Source organism: Peromyscus eremicus, chromosome 6 (assembly GCF_949786415.1).
Source record: "Peromyscus eremicus chromosome 6, PerEre_H2_v1, whole genome shotgun sequence".
Classification (NCBI taxonomy): domain Eukaryota; kingdom Metazoa; phylum Chordata; class Mammalia; order Rodentia; family Cricetidae; genus Peromyscus; species Peromyscus eremicus.
Genome location: NC_081421.1, coordinates 109,711,384 through 109,739,269, shown reverse-complemented (window position 1 = coordinate 109,739,269; position 27,886 = coordinate 109,711,384). Strand labels below are relative to the sequence as shown.

Genomic DNA, 27,886 nt, shown 5'->3' with positions numbered 1-27,886 from the left:
GGGAAACAAGTAAACAAACAACCGGAAGCTACGCAGAAAAGTCAGCCGGATGTCTCCAGCCAGCAAAGACACGCAAGGCATTATGGGAGTCAAAGGCGCACAGGGCATTATGGGAGTGAGTCCCCCTTGTGAGAAGCTGTTTCCACTGGAGAGGAAAGGAAGCTTGAACTTACGTATTCCTGGGTGAAGTCTATGAGGTTCTGCAAGTCAATGTCATCTCTGTAAGCCCTGATGTTGTTGTTAATAAAGAAATAGAGCTGGTCTTTGATCCAGTCTTTGAAAACAAACGCCAACACCCCAGCAGTGAGTTCCAGGAAGAAAATAATCCCCAGGAACACAGAAAACTACAATGAGAGGAACAACAGGGAATGGTCACAAGGGTGAGATCACAGGAGTTAGGGGCTGGTTCTGAAAAGGACTGTAATTACATTCAACTGGGACACATCTCTGAACTGGAACCGTCCATTTCTTAAGGTTTGTTAATGGAATATTACACTTCAAGAAAGGACTTTTAAAAATTAAAGATCACTTCATAATCACATTTTAGAGTCTCTGGTGTTCCATTTGATAATTAACCAACAAAGCCCAAATCAAACATGAGTAATAGGAATTTCTCATTAGACCCACATTAAGGCCTAATGAATTGCTCCTGATTAATGTACTACCAGACATATGAACAATGTTCTGCCTGACCTCCAGGAAGCCTTTTTCCTAACTTGAAAGGTAGATTATCCCATGTTTTACGATCGCCTGTCATTTGCTACCATGGCTTGATTCCACACACACTCCATTATCCTGTTCTGGATTCCCATTTTAATCCCTCCTTGTGCCTCCTATATAGTGTGAAGTAGATCTGTTCATCTTAAAGAGGTCAGAGAGGAAGTAGGAGGGGGTGGCTGTGACAGGAAAACAATTTCCAATCGTGAAAATGAAACTGGGGGTTAAGGGCTTTCTCAGGAACACTAGCCGCTCTTGACTCCCATCTGGGAAGCAGCAGCCTCAGGAAACACTTTAAATAACACCACAATGCAATCAAAAGGAGACTTCTGGCTAAGGCTGATAACAAGGTATAAGGCTAGAGAGCATGAGACCCTGAGGTAACCCATCAGAACCCTGGGGAAATTTCCCTTCCACCTAGATACTTCAGAGTTTCATGTTAGCCATCCTGACTGACGCCCCGCCCACGGGCCTTTCCACACCTCCCTCCTCCTGCATCTTAACCCTCCTCAAGCTATGACCTGGAGGTGACACGTGGCGGGGAGGGCATGCTGGGTGGACAGTGGGATGTGGCCATTCTCTTCATGGCATGGAGTGACAAGTGTATCTTTATGGGGGAGTGAGGGAAGAAGGCCAGAAGGACAAAATCAGTGCCTGACAAAGTCTAGGATGCCAAGGCACAGGCTCTGCTTCCAGGCTCTTCAGCTCAGCCTTCCAATCTCCCCCTGAGCTGCTGTTTATCTGTCCTCAATGAAGTAAAATGCCAAGTTCTCAATTTTCAGTGGTACCAATAATTTCAAACTAAGTTTGCCTTAGAGAAGAAAAAAAAAGAGCACTCATGCCCCTGCCTTCCTCTTCATATAAAACAACCCCCTTCCCTGTATATGCTATCACCCCAAACGTGGACACATACAGGCCTCACACCACAGAAAGAATAAAATGTGAACAGGCATGCATGTGTGTGAAACAGCTGGACAGTTGCACAAAGACTCCAGATTTCTGTTCTCACCTCCACAAAGGTTAGGGAAGTTCCCTTCCCAGTTGCCTAGTAAGTTCTCCAGTTACATAATATACACATCAAATATGGAGTCCAAATTCAATCCATATCAAATACTTGGCAGGGGCCTACCTGCCCAGCTGTGACCTAACTCGCTCATTTCCAGAGGTGCAGAAAGTGACCTGAAGCTTCATTTGAGGGCATCAGTCAGCCAAGAAATGCCACGTCTATTTCACACTTACCTCTTGGGTTCCCCCCAGCAATCTTCCCAGTCTTGGGTAACATGATCTTTGAGGTTTGTGGGGAGGCATGGTGACATTATTTCCTACTTATCTCATAGCTCCTCCTTAGAGAGAGTTCTAGGCCAGCTTCTATTGTTAGTACTAAACAAAGGGAGGCCATTTAAATATTCTCTAAGATGAAAAGTTAAGAACATGACTCTTTTCATATCTAATGTGAGGCTTTAGGAAGGGGACTGCTATAATGAATAAAGCCATGTTCAAGAAAACCATATTAAAGGGACGCCACATTTGGGAGCATGGAGGTTGCATTGGTTGAGTAGTGGGGCAGATCATGGGTTATAGGAAAGCCAGGCCAGCATTTAGAGATGCCTGATACTAAGAAGACTGGCAGGCTGGCAGGTCATGATCAGGGACAAACATCCCTTGGAGGGACTCTATAGGTCTTTGACTCCGTGAAGAAAACGGCAGTGGGGGCGGGGATGAGGGTGGGGGGTGTCACACAAGCCTCTGTGTGTGCCTGTGTAGAAAAGGGTCAATCTAGAAGATAAGGTAGCTAGGTAGCAAGAACCATGAGAAATTAGTCACTCCCACCATGCACACAGAAAAAAGAGCTAGCTCCTCATTAAACTATGTCTGAGAGCAAGGACTCCCCAGGTCTTCCCTCTTGGAGTGAGCCACATAAAAAGATTAAAGGAAACATCCATCAGGGAGCAGGAGCCGCCCCAGTTCAAAATGGGCTACCCTAGGATTGGAATGGCGAGTCTCCTCTTCGAGCCGGTCAAGAACACACGTCAGAGAAGAGTCCGTCAGACACGCTATGTGGCTGTTCGGAGTAGTTCCAGGATAGGTCCAGTTTTAAGTGAAAACGACCGGAGAAGATGTGTCAGTAGGGGTGCGAATGGCTATAATCACACAACATTGTTCTCCGGAAAGTTCCGGGTCCTCCCTCCTCACAGGAAGGCAGGTCCTCCTCATCTTTCCTATCTTTGGAGAGGACAGTGAATGTTTTTCCTACAGAAATCACTAGAATGCCAACCCCCACACAAAATGAGGGCAAATTCAATCCATACCAAGTATTTGGCAGAAACAGACACGCTGCTAGCTAACGCCTCATTTTCCAAAGTATGGAAAGCAACTTCGGGAAAACACCTTCCATTTGAGGTCATCAACAAGGAAGCTGCCACATTTACCAGTCTTACTGAGTACACAAATATGTTACACGTGCCATTGTTCGGCATGGAAAGGGGCTCCGAAGGGAAGGCTTCCACTGTTCAATCTCTACTTTGCCCCGAATCCCCACATACCTCCTGCTGAAGTCCCTCCTCCACAAATGCAGCCGTCACACACTGGAAAGCAGCTAAAAAGTGCTGCTCATGCAGAGGAGAGTTTTCACCTTGACCATATCGCCATGTTTATCCAAACTACGCAAGCTGGACGGGCTACTGAAGCTGGGCCACCGTCTACTTTCTCTGGATCACTCTCTGCACAGCTTTCTATGTCCAATATTCACCAGCCACACGTGTGCGCTCTCACACACACAACACACCCCCCTACACATCTCATTCCTTCCTGAGGCTACGTTAGGGACTGGAGACGAGTCTGTTGCATATATGTACAAGACCTCCATGCACGGCAAGGCTGGGTGGCACTTACACTGCCGAAGAGGTGTGGGGCAGGGGCAGAGGAGGGGCAGGATTGGAGAGGCCTCCTGAAGTAAAAATGGACCGGGCCATATTTCTTGCCTAGGCCTTTGGTGTGCTTACCATCTTGCCAGCAGTTAAGAGTGTCATCTCGGTGTAATAGTCTGGATCTCAAATCGAGAGCAGGGTTGGCGATACTTACGAACTTGAGAAGGAAGGTGTTTTCCCGAAGTGCTCCGATGCACCCTGCAAACCCCAGAATGAACATCACTCCTCCCACCACGAGGAAGAGCCAGACGGGGTCAAAGCCCCCGAGGTCAGTGATGGACGAGATGTTGGAGAGGACGCCCTGGGAGAGGAAAAGAGCACACGAGGGGTCAGAGCGCAAGGCCGCACTGCCAACAAGGAAGGGTTAGTCACTTGCCTTTCCCTCCCAAAGAAACCCCTCGGCAGTCACCTGACCATCTGGGATGATCAGGAAGAGACCACAAAAGGGAAGAGGAAGGGGAACAAGCAGGGAGGGGGAAAGGAACAGGAAGGGAAAGAAAGGAAACGGAAAATAAGAAGGGAAAAAGTCAAAGGAAAGGGAGGGAGGGAGAGAAACAGAGTTCTTTGCAAGATCAACAGTGCTTATATTTCTGGTAAAATGGTAAACAGCAAAAGAATAATAATTAAAGCATCATCATCAGACTCTGGATGCCGAAAATGCAGATGATACCTTTGCTTCAATGCCCTCAAATACATATAGTTTTGAGTAAAAAGTGGATGTAACAACAAATACACCATCTTGAGCAGAAAGAGCAATCATTTTAAGCCCCCCAGGACCACTTGAAAGTCCTCGGCATGTCTCCAGAAATATGGGGGTAAGGGGGAGCTAGGAGCTTGAAAATGAACTTTGCTGGCTTGGCTATAAGTGTCCAAAGCTTCCCAGGAAAAGCGATCCCCCAGAATCCACCCTTGAGCCTCGTGGGCGGCCCCATCAGGGTCAGGTCCCCAAGGCCCACTTTGTGCTCTGTGCTCGTGTGAGTTGTTGGAGGCATTCCCTACACTTCAGAGATGGAGATGAAAAGACAACAGAAGTCACTCCCTCACTTTCAATTCCTTTATTCTTCTACCCCAAGACTACACAAGGAATCCAAAGTAATGTTATTTCTCCACAAACAATACCCATTTAAATGAACTCCTTTCTAAAGTGTGAGAACACATCGAAACCTGCCAGAAATGATGATATTGTTTCTCTAAAATGTAATGGACATATTTAGATTCGGTCCTATGAGGTCCGTGATAGAATGTAATGTACATACTTAGATTCACTCCTATGGAGACTAGTGACACTCTTTTTGGAACCCAAAGTCTGAAATACTCAGAATCACCAATATTTTATTTTCCTATTACATTTTTTTTGAGCTCTCAAATCAAAATACCTATAGACAACTGCAGTATTGTTTGCCACACAACTTAAAATAGGTATTGAATACCTGTCTGCACAGCACTGCCACCCACCTGGAACGGGGCTGATGCATCTGATTTTGGATGAGGAAAATGTAAGTTGGAGGGGTTTGGTGGCGGGCTGAAGGTCACGGGTTATTTTAGAATGGGAGCAGATGTCTATCTCTGCACTTTCTGATGGAGCGGGCCACACGTCTGCCTGCCTGTGCTTCCCAGACACTGCCTATCACACCCAGTGTAGGAGTTTAACTTTCTATCCACTTGAAAGCTGTTGAAACATTTTGGGAACAGCATTTTAGGGCTTGGGGGTTGTTTCTTTTCAGGAGTGTCAACTTGAGGACAACAGAATGTGTCTGAAGAGAAGCTACAATACTAACCAATAAAGCTTTAACTTAGCAAAAATGGCCAAGGGCTCAAATAAAGTCACAAAGGAAAGCTGGGCAGTTTGAAAGTTTCAAAGCCCGGGAAAGGAGAGTGTGTGTACCAGGATGTGGCATGGCAGCTACACCTTCAGGCCACTGCACAGACCCATGGCTAGGTCTAGCTCTGTGCTTCAACTTGGACACTCACCCCAGGAGGGAAAACCTGGACAGAAAATGCAGAAAAACCAAAACAAATCTGCACTTACACAATGATGCTGAGAAAAAACTGTTGCTAGAGACATTAACTAGAATGCAGCAGGGGAGTTACGGCCCCAGAGCTGGAAGGAGGCCAGCCACTGGGCTTGTCACGGATGTTAAAGTCTTCATGGTTTGGACTTGTTCAGTCAGTGGCCAAGCAGGCTTTGAGTGTACATGATGCACTTTGGAAAGTTCATTAGGGGAAAAGTAGACCTGATTTACTTGGTATGAAAGACAAAGCAGCAACCCTGTGAGGGAGAGAGAAACATGTTTCTTTGCCTTACAATTTTTTTAATTGTTAAATTGATACATAGTAATTGCACATGTTACTTTAGGGTACAATGTATCATTTCAATAGGCGGTTATAGTATGCGATGATCAGCTGGAAGTAACTAGCATAATATCACCTTGGGTATTCATCATTCCTTTTCAGCAGTTTTACATTTTTTTTAATTTTTTTTTTTTTTTTGGTTTTTCGAGACAGGGTTTTTCTGTGTAGCTTTGCGCCTTTCCTGGAACTCACTTGGTAGCCCAGGCCGGCCTCGAACTCACAGAGATCCGCCGGCTCTGCCTCCCGAGTGCTGGGATTAAAGGCGTGCGCCACCACCGCCCGGCAGCAGTTTTACATTTATTAAGCATTTACCGTGTGTGTGCAACATGCATATGTGTAGTGTTGTGTGTGCGTGCATATGTGCAGTGTGTGTGTGCATGCATATGTGCAGTGTGTGTGTACAGTGTATGTATACACCAGAGGCCAACCTTGGGTGTTATTCTTCAGGCATTATCCTCTCGGTTTATTTTTAAATTTTATTTATCTTTTTGAGCCAGAGTTTCTCACTGGAGCTTAGGGCTCTCTAATTAGTATAGCTTGAGCTTGCCTGGGCAAAAAGCCCCAGGGGTCTATCTGTCTGCCTCTCCAGTCCTGGATTACATGCATGAGCCACCACAACCAGCTTTTTCCATAGATGCTGAGGATGGAAATGAGGTCCTCATGCATGTCCACCAAGCATCCTACAGACTAAGGCATCTTCCCAGCCTCATTAGTTTTGTTGTTTTTTAATTTGGTTATATAAGGCAAGTATATACTTGTAACTATGTACTTTGAACAGAACACCCCCCTCATCTCGCTAACCTCCCCTTCCTGGCTCTCCACACTCTCTTTAGTCCTCTGAATTTCCCTAAACATCTATACACACATGATTTTATGTATTTATAACATCTATTACCCGTAAGTGAGAGAAAACACTGGAATCCGTCATTCTGAGGACCACCTCATTTGCTTAGCATGATGATCTCCATCATTCATTTCCTTCACATGACAACTTCATTCTTCTTCACGGCTGAAAACAGCTCATCATGTGCACACACTGCGTCTTCTTTATCCATTCCTATATTGACGGGTATGGGTACCACAACGTAGTTATGGAGGATGGTGCTGGAACAAACACTGATGTGTCAATGTCTCTGTGCTATGTTGACTGGAGTCTTTTAAGTAAACATCTAGGAGCAGAATATAGTTGGGCCCCAGGGTGGGTCTACTTTTTGTCTTCTGAGGACACTCCACACTGATTCCCACAGTGGCTTGACTAGTGCACATCCCACCAGCAGTGCTTACGGGTCCTCTTTTGTTCACACCCACACCACTGTTTATGTTGTTTTCTGACGGCCACTCTGCCTGGGACGAGATGGGATCTCCATGTAGTTTTTATTTGTACTTCTCGGACGGCCAGTTGAACATTTTTCATGTTTATTGGTCATTTGTATTTCCTCTTTTGGTAACTGTCTGTTCACTAGCCCATTTATTGTTTGGTTCATTGGGTATTTTTTATTTCTTTGTATATTCTAGATAGCAATTCTCTGTCAGATAGCACAGATTTTCTCCCATTTTGCTATGTCTCCTCTCTGTTGTTTCCTTTTCTGTGCAAAAGTTATTTTCATTTCATGAAATCACACTTGTCAACTGCTTTATGAGTCCTATTCAGAAAGTTCTTGCCAGGGCCAGCGTATTTTTTAAGATTTTTTTTATTTACATGCGTGTATATGCACGCCTGCGTACAGGTACCTGTAGCGGCCAGAAGAGGTGCCAGAGTCCTTGGAGCTGGGGTCACACAGGCAGCTGTGAAAAGCCAAATGTGGGTGCTGGGGGCCAAACCCCAGGCCTCTGGAAGAACAGCAAGCACCCTCATCCACTAAGTACCTCTCCAGCCCCTATGCCAACACCTAGAAATGTTTTCTACTGGTGTCTGTGGTGATACTTTATTTGTGCTGAAATGTGGTATTTTATTTGTATGTTACTAAACAAAGTTTGCCTGGAGATCAGAGGTCACATAGCGAGCCATAAACAGGAGTCAGGTGGTGGCAGCACACGCCCTTAATCTGATCACATGGCAGGCAGAGTCTCTGTGTGGTCAAGAACACAGCCAAGCGTGGTGGTGACACACGTCTTTAATCCCAGTACCAACCATAGAGACCTGGAGGTCTGTATAGACAGGCAATGACGAGCTAAGTGATGTGGCTGGGCTTAGAGCCAATGAGAAGGCAGAACAGGAAGGCAATAAAAGCACAGGCTAGACAGGAAGAAGCTCTCTCTTGGGAAGCCACAGCGTGGTGGTAAGTTAAGGCTAGTCAGTGGCTCTTCGCTATTTCTCTGATCTCTTCAGCTATTACCCCTGAATTTGGCTCTGTGTTTCTTATTTAATAAGACTGTTTAGAAATTCGTCTACAGGTGTCAGAGTTTTCGGGGCTCATGCTAAGGTTTTGGATCCATTTGAGGTTGATCTTTGCGTATGGCAAGAGCTAAGGCTCCAGCTTCACTCTTCTCCACGTGGATGTCCAGCTTTCCACCATCATTTGTAAGAGACTCTTCTCCATCGTACAGTCTTGGAATCCTGTCACAGTTCAGGCAGCTGTCACCACTCGCGTTTACATCCAGATCCCGTGTTCTGTGACTGACTCGGTGGCTGTTTCTGCGCCAGTCCCGAGCCGTTTTGTCACTGGCTCTCGAGTCCCTGAGACACGCTATGAATCAATTTGTCGTCCTCTTTCCTCAGGATTGCTTTGTGTATCAGGAGTCTTTCGTGCTTCCATATGAACTGAAAAATTTTCTTCTACTTCTATGAAAAATGATGTTGGAATTTTGACGGGGATTGGAATGAGTTTGTAGATTGCTTCTGGTAGCATAGTCATTTTCACAATATTAAAACTTCCAATCCACGAGCATGGGAGGTTTTTCTATCTTCAGTGTTTTAAAGTTTTTATTGTAGATAAAACTTTCCTTGGTTAGGTTTATTCCAAGGTATTTCTTTAGGCAATTGTGAACGGGGCTGTTTACTTTCTTAGTACATTTGTTATTGGTATATAGGAAGGCTACCTTTTATATGAGAAATTTGCATTCTGTTATTTTGATGGAAGTGATTATCAGCTCTGAGTTTTCTGGTGGAGTCCTCAGAGTCTCTAGGTATTGATTATATCAGCTGCAAATAAGAAAATTATTTCTCTTTCTGTCTGTATCTTTTATTTTCCCATCTTATCTTATTGCTCTGGCTAAATCTTCAAGTGGCATATTTCATCAGAGGGAGAAAAGTGTTGTGGGGAGAGCCTGAGGAGACGTTTTGGTGAAGAAAGGACTTGCTGTGCAGGCACAAGGCCTGGAGCTCTCTAGTATGCACATACAAGCCAGGTGTAGTGAGATGTGACTCATTCCAAGGTGGGGGTGGGGGTGGGAGCAAGTAGACCCTGGGGCTGGGTAGCCAGACTAGCTTCAAGGATAAGCTGCATGTGTAGTCAGGAACCCTATCCTGAACACTAAGGTGAAAAACAGAGAGAGGCAACTTCAACCTCTGGCCTCTGGATATGTACACTACGCACAAGTGTGCGCACACCCCCAAACCCCAGAGTGGAAAAGGTAGGTGCCCCCATCTTGCTCCTGATTCCAGTGGACCTTCATTGAGCTTTTCTCCATTTAGTATAATGCCGGGTATATGTTTATTACATACAGCCTTCATTATGTTGAGCTGTGTTCCATCTACTGAGCTCCTTAAGGACTTTATTCAGATTAATTTTCATCATTTTAAAATATGTGTAGTGTGTGTACAAGTGAGTGCAGGTGCCTGGAGGCCCATCATGTCAGATTCCCCTGGGACTGGATTTTGAGGCAGCAAGCCTGGCCAGGGTGCTGGGAACTGAACTGTCTTCTGCACAAGCAGTATGTGCTCTAAACTGATGCACCATCTTTCCAGCCCCCTCAAGGGCGTTTATCATGAAGGGAGAGTGGGCTCTGTCAGCTTGAATCTATTGTGATGATAATGTTATTTCTGTCCTTGAGGTCATGTATGTAATGATTACATTGATTGATTTATGTATGGTGAAACACCCTTGCATCTCTGGAACGAAGCCAACTTGATCATGGTGGGTGATCTTTTTGATGTGCTCTTAAATTTGGTTTGCAAGCATTTCATTGAGAATGTTCATTGTTCATCGGGGAGATTGGTCTACAGTTTTTGATGTTGTTGTTCCTGTGTCTTTGTCGTGTTTTGGAACCACAGTAATGTGACTTCATAGAGTGCCAGTGTGTCCTCCTCCTCCTCTGTGCGGTGGGACAGTTTGGGGGGCACTCATGTTCTTCTGGAAAGGTCTGGTAGAATCAGCATGAGCCCATCTGGGTCTGGCCTTTATTTTAGTTCATAGTTATTTTTATTATTATTGCTTGAATATTTTTAAAAATATATCTAAGTTATTTGTCTAATCTTGGTTTAACTTTGGTAGGTCGTATGAGTCAAGAAATTCATTCATTTCTAAAAGTTTTAGGGATAGGTCCTAATGATTTTCTGATTTTCATTGGTGTCTGTTACAGTGCCTCCCTCTTTATCAGTAATTTTATTAATTTGTGTCAACTTTCTTTTGGATAGTTTGGCTAAGAGTTTGTCAGTCTTGTTTATTGTTCTAAAGAACTAACTGCTATTAATTCTTTGTATTTTAGGGTTTTGTTACATTAATTTCTGCCCTGATCTTGATTCTTTCTTTCCATCTGCTGGTTTTATGTTTGGCTTATTATTGATTTTCCAAGGCTGTAACATGAATCATTAAGTTATTTGAGATCTGATTTCTTCTGCTTTTTAATTTTTTGATATGTATGGGTGTTTCACTTGAATGTATGTTTGTGCTCCATATTCATGCCTGATGCCCATGGAGGGTGTCAGAACAAAGTATCAGATTCCCTGGAAATAGAGTTATAGTTGTGAGCTGCCATGAAGGTGCTGGGAATTGAACCCAGGTCCTCTGGAAGAGCAGCAGTGTTCTTAACCACTGAGCCATCTCTCCAGCCCCTAAGATCTAATTTCCAAATGTACATACTTGTAGCTATGACCTCATCTCTTAGGATGGCTTTCATTGTATCACGTAAGTTTATATGGGCTGTGTTTTCATTTTCATTCAATTTTAGGAACTTTAAAATTTCCTCTTAATTTTTCAGTGACCTATTCATCATCCAAGAGTGTGCTGTTCTGTCTCCGTGTCCTGGTGCACATGCTGGAGGTTTTCTTGCTGTTGATTTCTAGCTCTATTCCATTGTGGTCAGACAGTATGTAAGAAATAAACTCAATTTTCCCACAATGGTTAAGACTCACTTTATGTTTGGTAGAATATTGATCTATTTGAGAGAAAGTTCCTTGGGCTTCTGAGAAGAATTTGTATTCTACAGTGTTTAGATGAAGCTTCCACGGATGTCTCTTGGGTCCATTTGATCTGTTTCATTTAACTTAGATGTTCCTGGGTTTTATTGGAGTGTCTATTGGTGAGAGTGGGGTCTTGACATCACTCACTATTATCATGGTAGGGTCAATCTGTGTCTTGCATAAAACAGTGATTATTTTATGAAATTAGGTGCACACGTGTCTGGTGCATACATGTTTCAAGTTATGATTTCCTTTTAATCAGCATTAAGTGACTTTATCTATTGTGACTAATTGGTTTAAAGTTTATTTTGTCAGATATTGGAGCAACAGCCCCTGCTTGCTTTCTAGTTCCATAGACTTGAAAAATGTTTCACCCTAAGGTTTTATCTTTGATGGTAAGGTATGTTTCTTGGGACAACAAATAGATGGATGCTTCTGCGTGTGTGTGTGTGTGTGTGTGTGTGTGTGTGTGTGTGTGTGTACACTTACACTCATGTACACATGCATATGTGTGTGTTCATGTATTTGTGCTAGTATGTGTGTGGATGAGTATGTGCCTGTGTTTGCTGACCAGACTGTTGACTTCAATCATGTTCCACCTTAGAGTAGAGAACTGCCTCTCACTGAACATGGGGTTCAGAGATTCAGCTAGACTGGTTGGCCAACAAACCCCAAGGTTCTGCCATCTCTGCCTCCCTACTGCTGAGTACCGGAGTGTGCTGCTGCACCCAGGTTTTCTGTGTGAGTTCTGGAACCACTTGGTGCTGGTTTAGCTGGGCCCTGGGTATGCAGTCTCTACTGCCCACTTCCAAGCAGAGATCTCACCTAGCTTCATAGGGACATGTAGTGGTTTGAAAGAAAATGGCCCCCAAAGGGAGAGACACTAATGGGAGGTGTGGCTTTGTTGGAGGATTTGTGCCACTGTGGGGGTGGTCTTTGAGGTCTCCTATGCTCAAACTATACCTAGTGAGACAGACTACTTCCTTTTGCCTTCTAGTCAAGATGTAGGACTCTCAGGTTCCTCTCTAGCACCTCCATGTCTGCCTGCACGCCACCATGTTGCACCATGGTTATACTGGACTAAACCTCTAAAAATGTAAGCCACCCCAATTAAATGTTTTTCTATATAAAGCTGCCGTGGTCGTGTTGTCTCTTCACAGTATGCAATTATTGTCTTTCCTTGATTTTATTTTAAAAATTAATGAGTGCTTTGCCTGCATGTATGTATGTGTACCTCATGCATGCCTAGTGTCAATGGAGGTTAGAAGGCGGTGTCAGATCCTCTGGAACTAGAATTGCAGGTGGTTTGTGAGCTGCTGTGTTCGTGCTAGAAACACAGGACCTGTAGAAGAGCAACAAGTGCTCTTAACCACCGAGCCATATCTCTAGCCACTTACCATAAAAAAGAAAGTAGATATGTAGAGTGTGTGTGTGTGTGTGTGTGTGTGTGTGTGTGTGTGTATGGTAGAATTCATCACAAAATTTTTAATATCTCTTTTCTTCTTCTTTCTTCCATTTCTACACTTCAATTCCTCTTTTTCTAAAGCCAGCCCATATGTCCTTGAAGTTTCTATATGTATTCTAGGCTGGCCTCAACTCATGATGCCCCTGCTTCAGCTTTCTGAGTGCTGGGATTATCAGTGTGCACTGCCACACTCAGCTAAATTCCATCCTAAACAGCGATTGGTTACCCAGAAGTCTTGTCAATGAACACTGAATGCTTTCCCTAGAAGTATAATGTGAGAGGGCTGGAGACATGGCTAAGTGGTTAAAAGCACTCACTGTTCTTGCAGAGGACCTGGATTCTATTCCCAGCACCCACATGGTGCTCACAATCACCCATAATTCCAGTTACAGGAAATTCAACTCCCTCTTCTGACCTATGAGGGTACCAGGCATGCATGTGGCATACAGATATACATGCACACAAAACACACAGACATATAACATAAATCAGTCTTAAGAAAAGTATACCATTGGCTGGGCAGTGGTGGTGCATGCCTTTAATCCCAGCACTTGGGAGGCAGAGGCAGGCGGATCTTTGTGATTTCGAGGCCAGCCTGGTCTACAGAGAGAGATCCAGGAAAGGCACAAAGCTACACAGAGAAACCCTGTCTCGAAAAACCAAATAAAAGAAAAGAAAAGTATACTGTGAACCTCTGTTACTGTATTCTAGGATGGATTCCCAAATGGATGGGAAGTTAATATTTAATGACCTACAGGCTCCTTCCAACTTAGGATTCTTCTGGGATGTCATCAATTTTTTAAAAAATGGGCTTTTTATTTGTGATTCATGTTCAAGTGTGAGCAAAGCTCAGATTGTTCCCAAACACTTCCGTGATCCATGGTTGAACGTAAAAAGCTCAGCAGATAACAGGACAATTATCTAGATGGCTCAGCCAAAGCCAACAAATTGGGTGTAACTGAAATATCAAGATAAAATTCTTCCCTGGATGGAAAAAAAAAGAAAAAAAAAGTAACCCCAACTAGTATAGAGCAGATTCCTCACTCATTCGTCCTCTCTGGCTTTACTGTGAGGATAACTTGGCTTCTCAGAGAAACTCATTTTAATACTCTCCCTAGCCTGCGGGGACACTTTTAATTGAGAGGCTTTCAACTGTTTCCATGGAAACGATGATAATTTGGGGGCCTAGTTTCCTTATCTAATTCTAAATTCCAACAAAAGACAGGGCTGGAGACAGGTACCACTGAGAGCTGGGGGCTGGAGCTCTGCTCAGCACAGGTAGGGCCCCTGAGGATTTACTTTTGATGGCTTCAGAACATACCTGGGCTGTGTCGGTTGTAAATTAATGCAGACTTCTTCTTCCCAGAGTGTAAAGAAAAAACTTAAAACGTAGTTAACAGATGACCTTACGTATGCTGCCAATGTGGCGGCATGTGCCTTTAATCCCAGCACTCAGGGCAACAGCAATGGGCCTCACATTGGAGACCACACTGGACTAGAGACTCTGAAGGTATCCTGGGCTGGGCTACACACACACACACACACACACACACACACACACACACACACACACAGAGGGGGTAGGGGGGGAAATGACAACACAATGCTCCCAAAACAGCAAGTATGTATTTACACTGTACTATTATTATATATTACCAAATAAGCTCAATGTTTTTGAACTAAGTGTGTGTGAGCATGTGCACGCATGTGTGTGGTAATGACTAAATCCAGATAATATATATTACCTCACATGGTTCTAATTTTTTGGTGGTAAGTACACAGTACTTTTCAAGAATAGTGAGCATATCAGCTATGCTCACTAAGTCGCCTGGGATGATGTCAGATACTTGGATGTGGGGAAAGCAGGCTGACGCTCCCATGTGCACACTGCACAACACTTGCTTCAGAGAACTGCTCTATTTCTGAGTACATAGAACTTCAAAACACACTGCGCATATTCCTGGGAACAACGGTTTAGTATTAAAAAAAAAATGATGGGGAGTCAAGGCATCATTTTTCTGGTGTCATAACCATGAGGTCTCTCACTGGACTTTTAATTCCATGAAGCTCAATGTGACAAATTAGGAAGAAGTGCTAGTCCATGCCTGCTAAAAAGTGATTATAATTCAAGCTGGAAGAACAGAACTCTAAGGTCACAGTTAAGTCAGACAAGTATAAAGTTGGTGCTTAGATTTGTAGTAAATCCTGAGAAACCTGAGAAGAACATGGCAGACACCTGGTTACCAGAAACCTGCAGCACTGGCCTCTTCTGTGAGGACTTCTCTTCCTCATCCTCTTCATGCCTGTCAATGCTCCACAACTCCACAAGAGCCCCTGCCCCAGAGGGCAGAGAAGCCTCAAGTCCTCCACACTGAGGACAGGATTTCTCTCTGGGGAATGAATCTGTGAACCGCACACCCCAGAGCCATGTAGCCGTGGACATCCATGTGTCAGGCTTTTCACCGTGGGGAGAAATGTAAAGGCGGTGCTCAAGGAACACCCAAGAGCAGGGAGGGGGAATCCTGTTGGCATTGCAGATAACTGGTCCAGAGTCCTGACTCCTCCTGTCACTCAAGATTTTTACAGCCAGCTGGAGCTTTAGAGAACTCTATTTGGTGGGCAAGCCTGCAATCCCAGCACTTTGCAGGTGGGGGCGCAAGAGTCAGCAGTTAAAGGTCATCCTTAGCTACATAGTGAGTTCAAAGCCAGGCCATACAAACACAAAACAAAACATCAAGAAAAAACACCCAAGGATTAAAAAAGAAAGTTCTATTTTGGTTTTCATTTGGACCGAAGAAGTTCTGCTTTGATGCTACTGAAAATTTTTGGGGAGCATATGCATGTCTAAAACCAAAGCTCACACTTATGCTGGGAAGGGGAGAGTATTGTTTACGGGGATCAGATAAGGAGTAGAGGAAAGTGCTAGATTTTAACTGATCACTTCGGCTGGGTAGCTGATATTTCAAGTTAACAGCAATGAAGGCTGGTCCAGTCTCATTTATGAGACCCCACTTTCAATTCAGCATTATCAATGAGATGAGCAGTTCTGAATGGAAACTGAAAGGATTTTATTGACATTGCTGACAAATAATACCTAACCTGATTTAAATTCTAATGCTGCATGTAAAGTTGAATGTTTCGCTTTTGAGTTTAAACACTAACTTCAAAATTTTCAAACTTATTTTTAAAAATGAGCACAAACCATCCTCTGGCAACTGTCCTTCGTGACCAGAGCGGATCACAAGCACACAGGTGGCCTAGCACTGGAATGTCACGAGTTCTTATCCTTCTGCCTGCTTCCTGCAGTGATGCCAAAGGTGTTGATCTTGGCAGACTGTCAGAAAACACCGCCCTGAGATGCTGAGTCTAAGCGGACTGAGAAGTGGGGCAACTGGCCACATGTACTGATTTCCGTTGAACATTTCTTTTCAGTTCACATGGAAGGGAGGTTCTGAACACGGGGAGCGGAGAGAGAAAGAGAGAGTGTGAGAATAAGAGACTAAAACAGTGATCACAAGAAGAAAATATGTAAGGAGATTAATAATACTGGGTATGCCTAAACATATATTTTAGTAAGACATTAAAATTATATTAATAAGAGCTGATTTAAATGAGCACACATTCATAAGCATGTCTCAGATTCATGATGCAGTCTGGCCTAGATTACTTTTAGCATGGCTGCTAGAGCAGGTAGGAGAGGAAAATAAATCATTTATATAACATAAAGTAATACTATAAACACAAGGTACACACCAGTTCATTAAGGATGAAAGCCTGGCTGGAGAGATGGCTCCGTGGGTAAGAACACTGGCTGCTCTTCCAGAGGTCCCAGGTTCCATTCCCAGCACCCACATGGCAGCTCACAACTGTCTGTAACTCCAGTTCCAGGGGATCTGACACCTCACACAGGCATACATGAAGGCAAAACACCAATGCACATAAAAATAAGTCAATCTTAAAAAAATTCAATAAATCAATATTCCAAAAACTGGACAACTAGCTTTTGGTGTAACAATTTGAAGCTGCAAAGAAACAACCCTCCTGTAAAAACAAGACTTCCATCATCCACACAGTACGGGACCCGAGCTCAGCAGACACCAGTGTGTGCTGAAAAGGAAGACATGTTCAGGGAAAGTGTCTGAAGAGGTATCTACAGTAACAGAACCAGCTGACAAACAGATATCCTTATGTTCATCATGGTACCAAACAGAGTGGTATTCTGTAGCTGGAGAGTTCTTTCCAGGTCCCACCAAGCCCTGGCAGTCCGACAGCCCACTTATAAAATAAATACACAGATGCTTATATGATTTAAACTGTTTGGCCTAATGGCTCAGGCTTCTTGCTAGTGTTCTTATGTCTTAAATTAACCCATTTCTATTAGTCTATAAGTTGCCACATGGCTCGTGGCTTACTGGTACCTTACATCTCGCTTGTCATGGTGGCCACAGGCAGTGTCTCTTGACTCAGCCTTCTTGTTCCCAGAATTCTCTTCTTTGCTTGTCCCGCCTATACTTCCTGTCTGGCTACTGCCCAATCACCATTTTATTTATACAGAGCGATATCCACAGCACTTCCCCTTTTGCAGTGGCAGCGAAGGGTAAGAAGGCACTTTTAAGTCTCAGCTCTTAGCTACTGCTCTGACCTCGTGGGCTTTTAACTCTGCATTTGGCTCTGTGTTTCTTATTTAATAAGACCGTTACATCTACAGTATTCCAGCAGCTCAGAACATCTACACCACAGTGGGGCAGAGAATATTCCAGAGCCACCCTCTTACATACAGTTCTCAATCTGCAATTTCCCTGTGGTCCTCAACACAAGTAGGACAGCCCTGACAATGGCTGGATTACAGAATTTTCTGTCAGGGCTGGAATTTAGCTCAGCTAATAGAGGCCTTGCCTAATATGTATGAAGCCCTAGATTCACCTGCAGCCCTCATAAACTGGGCGTGGTGGTACACACCTGTAATCCTAGTACTTGGGAGATGGAGGCAGGAGGCTCAGAAGTTCAAGGTCATCCTCAGCGCACAGTGAATTCAAGGCCAGGCTGGGCTACATGAGACCTTGTCTCAAAAATACTAGATATTTACTTTTAAGCTAAGACATTAAAAACATAAAATTTGTGTGTACTTATGGGATACCCATGGAATATGTCAACAAATTTACATACTTGTATGATATTTTGTTTGTGTTCTGACAAATAAAGCTTGCCTGGAGATCAGATGGCGGAGCTAGCCACTAGTTAACCACAGAGGCCAGGCCGTGGTGGCTCACACCTTTAATCCCAGCACCTGGGAGGCTCATGCTTTTAATCCCAGCACCCAGGAGGTGGAGACAGAGAATATAAGGTGGGTAGAGACAGGATTTTGCCCCATTGTCTGAGGATTCGTAGAGATAAAATCGTTGCCTTTGGTCTGAGATTTCGTAGAGGTAAGAAGTCTCTGGTGGCTGACTGCTCTGCTTCTCGGATATCTGATTCACCCTGCTATCTGACTCCGGGTTTTTATTTGTTAAGACTAATCAGCATCACGTTTCACACACCGTTGTGTTGAATTCAAGGTAAACATATATTTTGAACATTTCTTCACGACTCAAACATCCGAATGTTTCATGTAGCTCTCTGAACTGCATGGTGCTTTTTCTATCATGACTGTGCTGGCGCATGAGAGTTTATGCACACCTAGAACTCACGTGTCAATTTTCCTCATCAGTCTTTCTGCGCCTCTAATTAGCAACTGCCCTTCTACTCTTAGCATCTACAAATGAACTTTTTATATCTCAAGTATGACTGAGGTCAGGTAGTTTTTTAATTTCTATGTCTGGATTATTTCACTAAGAAAATAATGCCCCAGTTCCATCCTTGCTGTCACAGATCACAGGACTCCATTTATGGCTGCATAGTATTCCATTGAGCATATATACATGTTCTTCATCCATGCACTAGCTGATGGACACGTAGGCTGCTCACTCTCTTGTCTATTCTGAATGTGCTGAAATAAATGTGGGAGTGTGGGCTTCTCTTCAACACGCCAATGTCACTTCCTTGGGATTTATATCCAGAAATGTGATTGCTGGATCAAATGATAGGTGTGTGTGTGTGTGTGTGTGTGTGTGTGTGTGTGTGTTATATGCATGTATGTGTGCCTGCCTGCTATGTGGGAGTGTGTAGATGCCAGACATTGACACTAGAATTATTTCTTCAACTGCTTCTCCATAATTTTTTTTTGAGACAGAGTCCTTTCACTGAACCTCAATTTTGGCTATACTGTCCAGCAAGACCCTGGAACTGTCTTGTGTCTGTAACCCGCCTCAGTGCTGAAGTCACAAATGTACCACCTTGTCCAATTTTACATAGATGCTGGGGATCTGAACTCAGGTCCTTGTGCATATGCAGCAGACACTTGACCCACTGAGCCGTCTCCCCGGCCATGACAGTTCTATTGTTTTCTTCTGAGACACTCTCAGAAGGTTGGTCGCAAGCTCATTGTGCAATCCAGGCTGGCCTTGAACTCAGTGTGATCCTCCTGCCTTAGCCTCCCAAGTGTTGAGATGACATGCATACACCACTTCACCTGGCTCCTACCTTTAATCTTTTGAGGAACCCCTACGCCTTTCTCCATAATGGCTGCTCTGATTTACATTCCTACCAACACTGTGCAAGGATTCCCTCTGCCACATCCTCATTAGCACCTGTTATTATCTTTCATCTGACAAAACTGTTTTGCATCTCAGTTTCTCTACTTACTGCCTATGTGATCATAGGTCGGACAGCTCACCTGCCTAAGCCTCAATTTACACATCTGTGAAATTATGCCACCTGTGAAATTATGCCATAAGGTTATTATGAAAATGATAAAGTAAATCAAGTAAATGCAAGCACCATGCTAAGTGCCTGGCACAAAAAGAGAATTCAGTGAAGTTCATCTCTCTCATCTGCATCACTATGATGTTGGAATAAGAGGAACCACTGCATCCATAGGGTGCTAACCCTGCTATACTGGAGGAGAATCTCTAAATCCGAGTCCTTGCCCTGCCTGATGCCTGTCTAAGATTCTGCCTAGTGAGGTGGCAGTATCTGGGAGCATGCTAATATGACCTTTAGGGGTGTGTGTGAAAATAATCTAAGCTGTGCACAGAAAGGCAGAGGGGAGATCATGAGTAAACAAGAGCTTCTGTAGGTACACAGAAGTGATACAGTGGGATAGAGAGCACAGAAGTCACATGACATCACACACTCAGCAGCTGGATACTTCTGCAGCCAGGGAGCTGACTGTACATGTCGGCTGTTGGAATCCGAACTCTGCAATGACCTTCTTAGTTGCTCAACCACCTTCTGTCCCCATGAGCTCTGGCCGTTCAATGGCTTGATGAACATAGTATGTCTCAGGAAGAATGTGGAAACATCTGTCTCCCTTCCTGCCCACCTTCACCGCCTCATCAGCCCCTCATGCAGCCAGCCATCTATGCGATTGGAGCAGCTTCTCCTTCGTGGTCCCACAATAAAGGAGTCTGTTCTGGGTAACGATTTCTTCTTCAAAGAAGTTGCTATGCAAGCGCCAGAAACAAAAAAAAGGCAAACAAAGCTTTGGAGTGTTCCGAGCCAATACACTTCAGGAGTGTCTGTGGTTTTCTTCAGCACAGAGAAGAAATGCAAAAATAGCATGAACGCAGCCAGGGTCCAGGGCTCTGCTGCCTTTGCAGAAACAAGCACATTCCTTCCAACTGCTGGACGAGAGACAGAGGGACAGGCACACAAAACGTGTATGCAAACCCAGACCAGACGGACCTCTCTGAGACAGTTATGACACTGAGTCCTGATTCACCTACCCCTCCATACACCAGGCCCTACTGTGGTGGGCCTGAACACTACCCCAGAATACGAGGGGAAAGAAACATTCCCATGCTGACGGACAGTGACAGGTGCAACATTTCAAAGGAAACTGCAGCTACTCACAGAGTGGGTGGTCTTGGAAAACTGGAAATGTGGTTTTGAATGATGTCCACAGAAGGACCAGGCAGGGGCCTATGTTATCCAAGACCCTCCGAGAATGTTCCATTGGCAAAGCCACTTTGTAAAAATCAAACTTTCCATCTACCTGATGAATTGCTGCAGAGGCCAGAGAAGGGAGGGCATGAACGGCGGCAGGAGAGCTTGCCAGACCCGAACAGTCTCAGGAGATATGGTGGGGTGAGAGCAGCTTAGTCCACGCCTAGTAGAAAAGCTCACCTGTAGGAAGGCGAGCTGATTCAAAGGCATGCGATCCCTTCCATTTCCCTTGTCAAGAAAGGCCATCAGAGTGAATCAAGTAATCCTTTCTTGCACATTTTTTTTTTTTCGGTTTTTCGAGACAGGGTTTCTCTGTGTAGCTTTGCGCCTTTCCTGGAACTCACTTGGTAGCCCAGGCTGGCCTCGAACTCACAGAGATCCGCCTGGCTCTGCCTCCCGAGTGCTGGGATTAAAGGCGTGCGCCACCACCGCCCGGCTCTTTCTTGCACATTTTAAAAAAAATTGTTCATGGGGTATCTTTGAGAGGATGAGGAGGATCATCTTTTAGCCTATACAAAATGCACTCTACCTGTGAGCAATACCAGCCCCATGGAACCTGGCCCAGCCACTCTCCCAACAGCTGCTTGGCTGCGAGGCACAGTCCCCACCCACACTAGTGAGCAGCTGCCCTGCAGACACAGAAACAGCCCAACACAGAAATGTCCCGTGTTCTAAGGTCCTCATGTCCCTTGTCACTTGCCAGACACTTTCATGCACCTATTCAGAATACGGAAAGCATGCTTAGGAGCATTCTAGTCTTCAGCAGCATGTTTGAACTGAAGTAATAATAAAGGCTCTGTGTAGGACTGAACACCTCTCCACCCCATTAATATGTTGAAACATAACGTGACAGTAGTTGAAGGTGAAGTCTTTTGAAGGAAATTAGGCTTGGAGAAGTTCATGAGGCTGGACTCCCCGTGATCTGACAGGTGTCACTGTGAGAAGAGGAGGGCACCAGAGTCTCCCTTCCCACCCTGCCATGTGAAGATGCAGTGAGGAGCCACCATCTGCAGACCAGGATGACAGCCTTCTCTTGGAACTCAACAGTTGGCCGGCACCTTGATCTAGACTTCCAGCCTCAGAACTATGGAATGAAGAACCATCATTCAAGTCCTTTAGTCCACAGTATATTATTATCTTGTCTTAGTGTGCAGGCCAAAGGTGAGACACCAAGTACTGTGTCAGCCGTGGGCATTCAGAAGAAGATTCAGGGACACTCCACAGCATGTCTGCAGCGAGAGGCTACACTGGGGCAGAGATCCACAGTGGTGCCATGTGCGCAGAGAGGAGCTCCTGCACAGAAGCTCACGTCAGCACGTGTGGAGACGAAGAAACAGAACTTGGCCAACAGGGTCTGTGTAAGTGTGTGCCAAGGGACGAAAGCAGAAGAGGATGTCAGGGTGCCACTGGATCTGTCCTTCGGGCACTCGGGCACTTCTGTGCTGAGAGACCCTGTGCAGGCAGTGGCAGGGCACCATGGAAGCAGCTTGTGGACCTACTGCGGAGAGGGAGAGCTCAACCCTATCCTGAGCGTCACCCTGCTGTCACCGGCTACGCCAGGCCCTGGGATGCCTGCACTATTTCATCCTCATGCCGAACTGAGCACTCTGGTGGGGAAACACACCAAGTGAGAGAGAGCAAGGCCCCCAGATCACCAAAGGGAGAAGGGGGCCGAGTGGGGATTTGCAGGTAGCTCGCCTGGCCACTGAGCTGTATGTCCTATCCTCTCGGGATGCCCTACTGAACGGCATCTGCACACAGCCGCAGCAGGAGCCGCAGCAGGAGAGGGGCTTCTTATCGCTAATGTAGCACAGTTCAATCAAGACACATACGACGTGTTAGAACACTCTTGTCGCAGATTTCACCGGAACAAACAACCAAAGTGAGTAGGAGCTAAGCCCTTCCTGTTCTGCACCCACCCCTGCCACAGGCACCAAGTCAGGCATGCAAAAGGTGGTGAGAGAGAGCCTGGGGAGGGGACTTAAACTGTCCCAGAGGAGACTGCTGCAGGAACCAGGGAGATGGCTCAGCCAGTGAAGTTTCCGCTGTCTGTGACGATCTGAGGCCAGATCCCCAGAACCCAGACCCCAAATAAGTGACTCATGAATGAAACCACTCAGCGGGGTGTGTGTGTGTGTGTGTGTGTGTGTGTGTGTGTGTGTGTGTGTGTGTGGTGAGACTTCTCTTTTTACTCACTGCTTATGTCGAGTGTCAAGGGGACAGCCAGGGACCTTGCAGGTGGTAGTCTGTGATAAAGACACAGGGCCTGCTCACCAGGGAAAGGAGGTGGGCCTGAGGACTCACTCTTGCGCCGCCGCCCCCCCCCCCGAACCTCCTGGAGAGAGGGGGGCTGCTGACCACTCTGCTGTCAGAGGCAGGCGAGGGCTGTTCTGGCCTCTTCGGGAGATGGGTGTAACCAAGAGGAAACATGAGGGCAGCATGGAAGAGGCAGCTTGGGCCACGATGACCCCACCACGCAGAGCTGCCCACAATGGCGTGATGTGACATCAGCAGAATTCAGAGGGACAGACATAAGGCAGACAGAGGAGCTGGCGGGGATAAGAAGGCCACTCAGAGTCCAGCTCAAAGCAACCAAGAGACAGAGGGACTCAGCAGGGAAGCTTCAATAAGACCCTTACCAGCCACCACCGGGCTCGGGAGCAAAGCCTCATCTCTACTCGGAGCTGACAGGAATTAGACTAAGGAACTATGGCTCTTCTCAGGGCCCAAAGCAGTTCAGCACGGGTAAAAGATAACACCTTAGTGCCAGACAAGAGTCTGTCTCAGAATGGGCCAGGAATGGAGATCGGACCGTTAGTAACCAAGCCACTGACCCAGTTTGAACCAGTTTGAATTTTTGTACCTAAGAAGTTTGTCTGAATAACATTTCAAGGGTTACATACAAAGTCAGATTTTATTTGATTTTTCATCATGTCCTGTACTTGCTTCAGGGCTGAGAGATCACAGGGTCATCTTCCAGGCTCTGACCAAAAGCTTTCTTGTGTGCAGCGCTTAAGACATACCAGGGAACTTCAGGGGGTGACAAGGATAGCTGAGGGAGGGAGGCAGACAAACTTACTACACTTCAGTCAATAAAGGGAAACCTTTGAAGACGGCTTGCAGCATCTTACAGCTATCCCTTCAAAGTGGCCCACAGCCAGGGTAGCCAAGTCCTTCTATCTACCACATTCTTTGGTGATGGGAACCTAATCTCTGCCGTGAACTGCCTGACTGTCCAGGTCCCAGCATTCCTGACTCTCCTTCCTGGGAACACGGGGGCATTCTTCCAGGATAAATCTACTACAAGATGGTGATGGAGAGCCTTCCAGGTACAGACACCAGGGAGGGAAAAAGGCCCTGAAGAGACAGAATTATCTCTAAACACGGGAAAGGTGGGGAAAGCCACAGTACAGGATTCACTTCCCACCGTCCCTCCTGGGATCAGGGCTATGTGCCTGTTCTTTTCTCCCCACTGAGGGAACTGGTGGAGAATGTGAGGGAGGATGACAGAGGACCAGGAGGGACAAGGAGAGAGAGAGAGAGAGAGAGAGAGAGAGAGAGAGAGAGAGAGAGAGAGAGAGAGAGAGAGAGAGAGAGAGAGAGAGAGAGAGAGAGAACAGGAATCCCAGCTTCACATCTCAGGGCCTCAGTTTCCCTATTTCTGAAACAGAACACCACCTTCCTCTTAAAATTTAACCCAAGGTAATGCATAGATCACAGGACTGAAAATGAAACCTCTTTATGAGGATGTTTTTATCCTAACCAGCACTTGGCAAGCACAGAGTTCTTTGCGCACCTAATTCATGTGGTTGTGAACATCTGGATGTCCACTCCACAGGAGGGGACCATGAGGCCGAAGGCACGAACTACTATCCTCAAGGAGTTCGGTTTGCCAAGTGGCAGGGGTTGTGTTAGACAGAGAAGGCAGGGGACCACTGGAAACCCCAGAGTCACATACAGGATCAAGGGGGCAGAATCCTCTGCTCCCCACCAACAACTGTCTGTCAAATTCTCCCTTGCAGTCATCAGTGACGCAACCCCCTCTCCTGGCTCTGCCCAGAACTAAGTAATGAGCAGGAAAGATGGACAGAGCAGGAGAGGGGAAGGAAGCCCCTTAATTCTCCCATGAAACAAGGTGATCATATAGATTCCCATTCTTAACAACAGAAGTGAAAGGCCATTTCCCAGCACTCACAAGTACGGCTGTTCTGAAGGCCGTATCCCTCATATCAGACACCAGAAACAAACCAGACATAATTTTATCTCCTTTCATGCAGTAAGAAGTGTGAATACAGTCAGTTCACTAGAGTTCTTAGGTATCGATGACTGCCGCAGCTCAATGACAGAGGTCATGGAATGGCCAGGATTTAACAGAATGCAGCCACTGTTCATTATTCATCTTTCACTGTTTCAAAGATCATATTTCTTATCACTGTTTTTAATACATGGTCTTACCAAGTGGCCCAAGCTGACCTTGAGTTTGTAATCATCCTGCCCACACTGCCCCCAAGTGCTGGACTTACAGGCATGCATCGTCATGCCCTGTGTAGGTGGTATTTTTTCCCTTCTCTTCTCCCCCTTTCCTACGTTTTCTGTCTTTGAGACAGGATCTCATGTAGCCTGAACTCTCTACATAGCCCCAAATGACTTTAAGTCCTCATCCTCCTGAATCCACCTCCAGAGTGATGGGATTAAAGGCATCGATCAACACATACGGTTTATGTACTGGAGATGGACCCCAGGGCAGCCCTGAACATCTGCGCCACATCCCTAGACCCTAGACAGTATTTCATAAGCATCACACTAACATATGCTGCTTAGGGACTGGAGAAATGGCTTGGCCGGTAAGAGCATGTACCTCTCATGCAGAGGACCTGAGTACAGTCCCCAGCACCCATATCAAGCAGCTCATACATACTCCAGTTCTAGTACATCTGATGTCCTCTTCTGTCTTCTGCAGACACTTGCATTCATATGCACATTACCCCCCTCCATGATTTAAAATAAAATAAAAATGTGCCATTTAATGTAGTAAGGTACTGGGGCCAGCAGGAAATCAAGGCTCCCCGCCCCCAACTGAGCTTGCCTTCGTCCCAGGGAGAAACCCAGCAATACGTTTTTACAGCATGAGCAGAAGTCGTCCAAGGTGGGAAAACACAGGACGGGGGAGGAGTGGGCTAGGGACAGGGAGAGTGACTCCCTCCAACAGACAAGAAGCCTACGGGCAGATGGCATGAGAGCAGGGATCAGAAGGGAAAGGAAGGAGCCGATGGGGATCTCGGGAGTAAGTGTACCGAGCCAAGAAGAGCAGCTGAGGGGCCATGGTGTGCTGGGTCCACGTCTGGGTGGAAGAGGACCAGACAGCAGGGGTTGGTGCACAGGAAAGGAGGGCCCAGTGCAGGAGATAAGGTCGTAAGTGACAGGCACTCCCCCACAGGTCTGGGGTGAAAGCTTACTGCATGGTCTGGAACAGAAGCAACAGGATCTGCCTCACATTTTGGGGGATCACTCAGCTGTTACAAGATGCCTGACCTAGGTGGGTGCGTGGGGGAGGGTGGGCAGAAACCAAAGCCTCCACACGGATGCAGGCCAAGTCCCACAGCTGGACTTTCATAACGTTGTTACGAAAGGGGTACAGAGGACAAGGGACCGGTATAGCTGCAGGGTAAAGGTGACTATTTGCTGACGACATGAATGTAGTTTTAAAAGACAAGAAAGCGAAGGGTCTACTAGAAACGCAGGACTGGGACAGGGCAGTCTTGTCTTGGATATGCTGAGTGTTAGAAGCCCATTGAAGCATTAAATATAGTTATTGGGTAGGCCACTGTGTGTGAGAACCCGAGGTTCAGACAGGGATGGGGCCAATGAAATACACCTGGAAGTCCCAGGATTTATGAAGTGCAGCCCCACCCCCACCCACTGAGACTCCTCAGAGCATGAGTGAAGGCAGAACCAAACTTTAAGTCAAGAAGGTGAGGTGGAACTGGCAAAGCCGTGAGGAGGGTCTCCTAGAACCAGTGAGCAGATGAGAGGAGTGGAGCGCCACGTCCTTGCTCTACTCATGGGCTCTGAGTGTCCGGGGATGAGAACAAGGTTTGTGGCAGGACCCAGCAAGGGCTCCGTGAGAAAGTGGAAGGTTCGGCCAAGTCCCTAGGCTGGCAAAGGGATGGGAGGAGACTACGTGGAGGATGTCGCCTATCAAACGCAGGACTCAAAAGATGGTCCGACGCAATGGCAAGTAGAAACCCTGTGAGTGACCCCAGGGTGCACATCAGGTGATCCAATGCCAGTCTCAAAGGGAAATTCTAATGACATGTCCTTCACCCGATCGACACTCTGAGGGCTTTTATTAGTCACTGCCTCTAGAACAACTGAGAAGGCCTGTGCAAACAGCGGTCACAGGCCACCCCAGCCCTTCTGAGTCAGGTCTTCATAGACATGGAGGTAGAGGAAACGGGAAAGGAGCAAGACGTCATTGAGAATGAAGAACTAAGGGAGACTGATCAAAACACACAGCTGAAGCCACACTGTGTGGAAGGGCAGCCTTCTAGGTGAGAGCTTCGAAATGTAGGAGTAGAAAGGTGGACCCACACATTACCATGGGCATGCTTAACCTTGCACTGACCCCCAAACCCAGCTAGATGTGAGGCAGATGTGGTAAGCCAGTTGGGTCTGAGAACAAGTTGGAACTGTCAGCAAGCTGTGGACTCAGGGATGGGCAGTGGGTCTCAAAGTGTGTGGACAATGCAAAAGGGAGATGGGACACAATCCAGGTCTATTCTCTTTTGTACAAAACGTATTTCAATATTGAGAGGATTTATTTGTTTATATTTTGTGTCTGTGCATGTTTCTATCTGCATATATGTATAGTACCATGTGCATTAAGTGCCTGCATAGAGCAAAAAGGGGGGTTGGACCCCCTTGGAACTGTAGTTACAGACAGTTGTGAACCGCCATGTGGGTGTCGGGAACTGAATCCAGGTCTTCTGCAAGAACAGCAAGTGATCTTGACCACTGAGCCATCTCTCCAGCCCCTGGGCA

The 27,886-nt window shown here is 45.9% G+C and overlaps 1 protein-coding gene across 1 annotated transcript in view; it reads right to left on the bottom strand.

The window, feature by feature from the left end:
- Nucleotides 1-27,886, bottom strand: part of Tspan5 (tetraspanin 5) — a 181,318-nt gene that overhangs the window by 9,784 nt on the left and 143,648 nt on the right. Inside the window, exons 3-4 of the mRNA XM_059266340.1 lie at nucleotides 3,799-3,945; nucleotides 174-344 (exon numbers count right to left, since the gene is read on the bottom strand). Of these exons, the coding sequence (XP_059122323.1) occupies nucleotides 174-344; nucleotides 3,799-3,945 (318 nt within the window). The remainder of the gene's footprint in view (nucleotides 1-173; nucleotides 345-3,798; nucleotides 3,946-27,886) is intronic.